Source organism: Rousettus aegyptiacus, unplaced genomic scaffold (genome assembly GCF_014176215.1).
Source record: "Rousettus aegyptiacus isolate mRouAeg1 unplaced genomic scaffold, mRouAeg1.p scaffold_m13_p_10, whole genome shotgun sequence".
NCBI classification, from domain to species: Eukaryota; Metazoa; Chordata; class Mammalia; order Chiroptera; family Pteropodidae; genus Rousettus; species Rousettus aegyptiacus.
In genome coordinates this window covers 46,544,513-46,552,995 of record NW_023416285.1, presented here as the reverse complement: position 1 = coordinate 46,552,995, position 8,483 = coordinate 46,544,513, and the positions used below count along the sequence as shown (strand labels likewise).

The 8,483-nt window shown below is 33.3% G+C and overlaps 1 protein-coding gene across 1 annotated transcript in view; it reads right to left on the bottom strand.

The window, feature by feature from the left end:
• Positions 1–4,946: 4,946 nt before the first annotated feature.
• The window catches only part of ANTXR2 (ANTXR cell adhesion molecule 2), a 137,015-nt gene continuing 133,478 nt past the window's right edge, over positions 4,947–8,483 (bottom strand). Inside the window, exon 17 of the mRNA XM_016156173.2 lies at positions 4,947–7,761. Coding sequence (XP_016011659.1) covers positions 7,723–7,761 — 39 coding nt within the window. The 3' untranslated portion in view covers positions 4,947–7,722. The remainder of the gene's footprint in view (positions 7,762–8,483) is intronic.

Genomic DNA, 8,483 nt, shown 5'->3' with positions numbered 1-8,483 from the left:
AATTTTTTTCCTCCTCCCTTTGTGTCCTTATCCTTCAAAATTCTTGCTTACTCCAGTTTTCCCCTGAAACCCTAGACCCAGTTAAATCCTCTTGTTAAATGCTACCATAGCATTCACACATTCAAAGTGCTCATCCCATTTGTTACCTATTACTTATATTTTTTCTGCACTAGAATGTAAGCTCGACTTATGCATTACCACTTCTCTAGTGATTCACATATTGCTTAGCTCTCAGTAGACATTCAATAATTATTTGTTAAATTTTCTGTGGTGAAATATATGTTCTGGGGTGACAAAATCATACATGGAACCAAACGATATAATTAAAACTATATATACTATATATATACACGTATATATATAATACACAATATTATACATATTTTCTCATGTATGAGTAGCAAGAATATATGTGTGTGTGTGTAAATATAATGTTAAATACACACACACACACACACACATATTTTTCCATGTGAGTGGTTAGATTGGAATCAGTGACCTGTGTAAACACAGGGTGTGCCATGTGTGAATGCCACATGGTTTAGGATAAAATAGTTAATATAATAATTTAAAAAGTGCTTATCAAGTCCTTTTTTATATATCTATTGCTAACATTAGCATTAGAACATAAACTATTTTTGTCCTTTGTCTCTAGTGATATTTCAATACCTTCTAAATAGATTTTCAGTAATGACAGCAAAAAGTACTATGGGAACTAAACTTGGTTTAACTTCTGTACTTAATCAGACAGGCCAGCTAAATGCTCCAGAGGCAACAAAAAAAAACCATCTAAACACTTCTCAGCCTTGTGTAAGGTTTATCATCTAATAAAGCTCTTCCAAGAATTTATCCTCTGGCACTTTTTTTTTTCCCCTGAAAAAAAACTTCAAGTAAAATTATGAAGCAGTAGAATGGAGACAAATGGAGTTTCTCTAAAACCCAAATCACTGTATGATGACAAGATCTAAAGAATTTGGGTAGGCAAGGATCTAACGGAGGAAGTTGAACTCAATTTACATTTTTTTTTGTTATGGTGTCAGATACAAGGAAAGTATTTAATGAAAGAAAAATTATTATTCAACCTTGTGGTAGGTTGAATAATACCTCCCTCCCATCTCCGCCAAGATGTCCATGTCCTAATTCCCAGAACCTGTGATTAATACCTTATGTGGAAAAAGGAATTCTGCAAATGTGATTATTTAAGGATTGTGAGATGAGGAGGTTATCAAGGATTAACGGAGAGGGTCCAGTATAATCACAATGGTCCTTTTAAGAGAGAGAAAGGAGATCAGAGAGGAAAGAGGTGATGTGATGACTGAAGCAGAGGCTAGTGATATACTTTGAAGATGGAAGAAAGGGCCATAATAAGCCACGGAACAGGTCACCACTAGAAGCTAAAAAGGCAAGGAAACAAATTCTCCTTTCAGAGCTTCTAAAAGGAATCAGTCCTGCTCAAACCTTAACTTTTTAGCTCAGTGAAACTTCGGACCACCAGACCTGTAAGAAGAGAAATTTGTGTTTTAAGCCACTAAATTTACTGTATTCTCTTTGTTGTAGCAGCAATAGAAAACTAATGCAAGCCTACTCTTCTCAACTTAATTGATATTTTAAGTGTTTTTTCAATGTTAGAAATTATAAACATATGTAGTAATGGCCTTGGTTTGAGGTTTATTGGATTAATATTTGAAGAGTCAAGGGAAATATTTTTTAACGTAAAGGGATGCCTTCTGTGCTATTTGTAATTTTAAAAAAATAATTTGAGAAATATACTATTTTTACTCTACTCAATAGATTCACTCTACTCAATAGATTTAATAATTCTGAAATCACTTGTGAATTGTTTTTTGTCGTTTTGAATTAAAAAATTTTAATCATTGATATAAATACCTCACTTCAGAGATGATAAACAATCATTAATTCCGTGGTAATTTTCTTTTGTTTTTAGTGTTGTGCCATATTATTTTGATCATACCAATGAACATCCCTTAAAATGAGAAAAAGTACACTGAATATTCCAAGGCATAATTTAGTCTTTGATATCCTTTTTAAAAATTATGTAAAATCCTTTCAAACTTTCTGGAATATTCAGCTCTCTATGAAGAATCCCAGGATGTTAATTACAAAAGTCCTGGAACCTTCTCCCATTTTTTTCAACATTAAGAATTTGTTGAAGATTTTTTACACTTGAACATATTGTTTAAAATTTAATCTTTCTTCCCATGTGACAGCCTCACACAAACAAAGTATTTAAAGAAGATGGTCTGTCATTGCTCTGTTTAATTAACAGAGACTTTTAGAATTAGAGAATTTTTTTTAAAAAAATAAAGAACTCAGAAAGAACACTTTAGTGTGATAATGATAATCATCTCATTTCACATCAGAATTTCAACTAGTAAAAATTCTATTTACAGGTGTCATCTGCTCGAACTAGTCAATCTTATTTTATATTGTCAGTGTTTCTTTCTCCAATTACTTATACAAATCAGATGGTGGAGTACAAAAGCATGCAGAGAGGTTCAGATTTATTTCGAAGTTAGTACATGATGTTTCCTTTTTTCTATCATCTATGACTTTGGAAGCTCTCAGTTTCTTTGTTCTGCATTGAAATTGTTTAAAATCATCTTGCCTTTTAGGCAATGCATATCTTTTTGATAGTCTACATTCTAGATTAACTCTTGATGTTTCTATCACATTGAAATCTCAAATGTACATTTTAATAACTTTTGCACTGCATTTTGGATTATCATTGATATTTACAATCTTGTAAACATAATTCATCTAAGATACAAATAACTTTACAGTAATTTGAAGATGATGTTAAGGGATTTATTTTTTTTAATTCTTACTTTCAGTTTCCTTTTATAACTTTGTAGTTAGGTTAGCAACTCTAACATACTACGTGACCTAAGCTGTGTTCAAATTACCCAATAAAATGTTCTCCATTGAATACTTGTTATGAGAAACGTAAGTATAGTTATTTTCAACTGAGATCTTTTTCCCCCAATTTTAACTAAGGAAAGAAGAATTCAATAGATTTTTGCAGGGTACAAAGTACCTCAATCATTAAAACCGGTGGCATATAGATCTCATAACAATTTCTGTACATTTTTCTATATGCCTTTAAGATTCTTGTTAAGACTATAAAGTCAGACTGAAATATGTGAATATATTTCTCAATATTTTATTCTTCTCTTGATGGATTTCATCAGATAGAAGCTTTATTATTAGTTTCCTCTTTGAAAATTGTAGTTATAAGAAATTGAGAACTTACTTTATTATGCCTAATTATCAAATTTTGTACTATGCTTCAATATCTTTTTTTGTAACTAAATAGTAGTTTACAAAGCTAATATTACCATGCTTAATAAAGTAAGTTATTAAAAACATGATACATATATACAATAAATACAAAACCTCCAATATGACAATATTTAGAGAAATGCTGTCAGAGTAGAAGAAACTTTAGTTATCTTCAGTTGATCTCCAGCCCGTGGTTGAGAAGCTATCCATTCAATTTCAGCAAGCTAGTTGTGGCTAGGTCTATGGTCTAGGCCCTCCATCACCAGATTCCTAAGCCAAGATGATTTGTAGCATATATCACACTAAGCCACTCTATCTCACACACACACACACAGATACACACACACACACCTTACCTTCATATAGTTCTTGAAAAGCAATCCGAACAAGTACATTTTAACATAAATTTGCATGTTATGTTGCGTGCTTATCGGCATTTTCTTTTGGCAGAAAAACACAAAAATAAAGTACCTAAAAAACAAGCATGGAGCTGGCTACATTATGAGAAAGAAAAGAATTTTTCTTTCATCAAGTTGACGAATTAGAATTTATTAAACGTATAGCTATGCCAAAATTGAAGTGTTCTCAGAAATATGCTATAGACATCTACTAAGTAAAATATTAATCTAACTCCAAGACTAGAATATATGGTTGCACTAACTTCATTATCTGCAAATAGACATTTTCTAGCCTCACATTCTTGTTTCTTGCGTTAAACATATAATAGATGTACCAGAGATGGTCTATGATTCTAGATTCTAGATTTTCTTTCGTATGAAACTAATAAATGTATTTCTACTGTGCACATACAACCACCAAAATTTTCCGATAGCAATAACACTAATAAATTTCCTAAAGTAATGTGATGCTGTACAAAATCTTGTAAAAGTTAACCACAAGGCTTTGTGGTGGAGGAAGTTACAATGCTTTACAATACTTATAAATGTAACTTTATTGTGTTTTGCCCTCTTAAAATTGAAGAACATATGTAATTCATGAAGCAAAATATTTTAGACATTTTGTTGTTCATAATATAGTTTTAATTTTAAAAAACTAATAAATTGCCTGTAAGCAGTAAACAATGGTCAATGTTATTTAAAGTTATTAAGTTCACAGAGACACTAAATCTTTTATCTGGTAAAGATTTATTTAAAAAACAAATATTGAATAACTTATGATTTAAAATGGGTAGAATGAAATTTAAAGGAAATATAAGCAAATTGCTTTTTTCTCTAATGATTTGAAATATAGAAGGTTTAAACCTTACATATTTTTGTCAAAATAGTAATTATCCATAGTGACAGATGCTGCTCCCTACTTAATGGAGGGTCTCAAATGTTACTCTACATTTCATTGACAAGGAAATATAAAATTTTAAAATAGAATTAACTTGGGGAAAGGCATCAGTGCTGTAACTCTCAGCACCAAATGTTTTTTCTGGGAGCACCAAATGCTTTAAGGAAAACATTCCAAGTATCAAAGTTTTCAGATAGATAAATATTTATGGATCAAATCCATAAAGAACAGACATTGTTATGAAATATATATAGATGCCTTCAAAACTTTCTTTCCAGGCAGAGTAGACACATAAGTTAGGAGTCATTTCCCACTTAATTGTTTTTGCAACCTTATGCAGCACAAACGGATTATGGATAAAGACTTACTCATTTATTCACAGAAAGTAGATCTTCACTGACATTATGTCCAAAATATTAAACAGGAGTTAGTTCTTTACATTCAATATAAAACGTTATTAAACTTATAGAAATGGCTTTATCCTAAGCTTTTATTTTCCTGGTTAAAAGATGTAGAATTTTTCAATTTAGTCCTTTGGTGAGAAAACAGTACTCTTTAAAGCAAATTCTTCTCATTTGCTAGTTAATCAGAGAAAATCATAACAAAGATCTGATTCACATCTTTAAATGCAATAAAATTCCATCTGTCTTCGAACTTTACGAGGGTTTTTTATTAGAGGGTTTTTTATTAGACTACAATAGACCATTGCCTCTCCCTCGTTGAGAGCTCTTCAAAGTTATGTTAGAACTGAAAATTCATTTGCATGACAATCTACAGAAAGCTATTTTACCATTTAAGGGCCGTGATCTACTTACATTGCTCATGTAGCAAAATACAAGTGTCATACAAATGCCATATGATACTAGACAAATTCAAAGTAACTATCAAAGAAATAGCCTTAGCCTCTAAGTATCCTTAATGCTCTTAAATGCCATTTAGGAGTGTGCACTTATCAGAAATGAAGTGCCAATTTAAGAAAATAGCAATAGGCGCTTCCCAGATGCAAATGTGGAACGAAGGTCTACAAGAACTAATTGCATGTGTATCTGGCTTCCAAGTCTCACTTGCACACATGAATAGTTACTGGCAATAGTATCTATTGTGAACATAAAAGACATGTAGGAACTCAATGTAATTCTGTCCCTGAAACTAACCAGGACAATTATATATTCAACCAAACAAGGCTTGAGTTTATGTAGGCTTAAAGAAAATGGTAGCAAAGGCACAGGTAAATTTTTATTTATGAATATATAGACACATGACTTTGGATCCAGCCAGCCAGTGACATAAATAAACTTGAGCAAAAGATTCAAACTAGAGTATATGTGTGTGTGTGTGTGTGTGTGTGTGTGTGTGTGTGTATCCATACGTATATTCGTATATTTGTGTTTGTGATTAAGGCTTCTTGGAACAGTGCCACAACTCTGGACACCAACCAAAAGAATCACTGCCGTCCTTTGAAATATCCATTAAGAGCACAACGGGGGTAATTATACTAGGTTGCTCCAAATCGCTCTTTCCATCTTGTGCACTCACATGCCCGCCAAACATGAAATGTTCGCCTTCTCCCCTCCAATGTGATGGTTGTTGAACTTATTTTTAGTGTCATTTGATAAGCCTCTGTGCTCGCAGAGAGACATCCCACTGACCCAGCCACTGGTCATTGTCTATACCAGTTCACATCAAAGCAGGCGCGCTTTGTCAGGTTTCGAGTCGAATATCCATTTCGCATCTGAAGTACAGTATCGAAAGTGACTAGATCATTTGAGCTTTTTTCTTCAGCTGCTGCCTTCTTCCTCCCCCACAGTGTTTCCGCTCACGCTAACATAATTTGGCATTGTCGACATGACACGATGGTGGTTTTTCTAAAAAATTATAATACATACATTTTCGATGTTTTGTGGTGGACAATCCTCCTGAAAATTTAATTTATAAATTGATGAGTGGAGATCTTTTTTTTTTCTCTACTGAATCATAACCAAGGTGAAGTGCTCCTCAAAATCCAAGTAATGTGCATACAGTAATAGGTCATTCAATGTCAAAAGGCATAAAAAAGATGAGCAAAATCTTCACAGGCTGCTGCTTGCTGTTGCCTTTAATTATATTAATTAAACTTTGAAATTTTCATGCAAAGAGAGTTGCTGGGTTGTGACGCTGAAGAGCCCTCAGAGACTTGGAGAAAGAAAAAACCCTGAGCGGAAGCTTCGATGTTACTGCTTCCTTTAAATTAAAAGCAAACAAAACTCCTAGGTATGTTTACAGATATTAATGCTTTATGCACTACTAAACCTTACACATAAAAAGAGGGGTAAATCTACCAACCACAGGGACAAGTTCTTAATTATGAGTCCCTTATACTCCACTCAAGATCTCTGCCTAGTGGCTGTCTTCCTGTGGAATAACGCTCTATTAATTTCTTCTTTTCCCGAGTGCATAATGAAAGAAAGGTGTCTTCAAAAACCAAAGGACACAATCTTGCTTGCTACCAATATCTTGAGGCATCCTGTCTACATTTTGTCATGCGTGTGCACTTTTCAGTGTTAGAATGACAAGAAGTCCAGTCAGAAGCTTCCCGTAAGGCATGTCGTGGTGGGGGACTTGGAAAGATTTTGTGATCTGACAGAGCTATAAGGCAATAGACCCCTTTATTTGCTTAGCCTGGTGGGAAATTTATATTCTTCCCATGGCTAAACAATCTTGCCATGTAAAAACACAAGTGCCATGTTTCCATGTTAAACACTCCTTTCTCCATTAAAGATCCATCATGGCCAGTTGTTTTGTGGTCTCTGTTTTGATATTATCTTCTTGCTGTCATTTTTCCTTTGTTCCTCTTCCACACATTCAACAAACCAAAGCATGTTACATTAAAGTTCCTCCTCATTTTCAGTATCATGAATCATGAGTTACCACTGGGTTTCTTCAACTGCCATGTAGATGGCAGAACAAATATTTGGAAATGTCTGGTGCAAGCAAAGCAGAAGGCAGAAAAAACATTTCCTGACTGAAAGGAATAAAGCTGCTCTTCCAAAAACTTCTAAAATGCACTTATTAGTTTCTCATTTGGTTGGAATTCAGCAGTGTGAAGATGTACCATCTTCATACCTTCTTGGTCTTCCTGTTTTCCTTTTACTGAGACGAAACTCGGGAGAAGTTTATGCACCGGCCCTAGGAAAGAAACAAATCCTTATTGAAATATTAAAGCAATTATAAAAAACCATAACACACCTAGTTTTCCTGCCATAATAAATGATTACCCAAGCTAAGGTCAATGTTAAGATGAGATATCAAGTTGTAAGTTTTTTTTTTTTCCTTGAGTCAAAGCACATAGTTTATTTAGATCTTTTCCACAGCAAGTTCACCTACACAATGATATGGTAAATTCGGGCACAAGAAAATTCTATGAAGAGAAATATGTTACTGCTATTCAAAGTATGGGGTTACTATCCTAGCAATAAAATATCAAAGCCATAACCTTATATGTTTCTTTTTACAATAAATTAAAATGAAAATATTCCTTTATGTAATCCAGTGCTTCTAAAACTGATACAAAACTGGTGTTCCTAAAGTACATGAGGAGCACTATTAAAAAGTAGTAAGAGACTGAAGATAAGGAGTCAGGGAGAAAGAGAGATGTCATCTACTTTATTACACACTTGCAAGGGACGTCTTTGTGATCTTGTCCATTGTTGTTGATCATTTCTCACAACTGCATATCATAATTATTTGCTCTCTATAAATGGTGATTATTTATTTACATTGCACATTTCCACAGAAACTTTTCCATTTCAACTCCTTAGCAATTCAATGAAGGCTGTGGAGCCACATTGCTTCATACATAATTGTAAATAATCTAAGATTCATTTGAAAACCAAGTTTGTGATTGATAT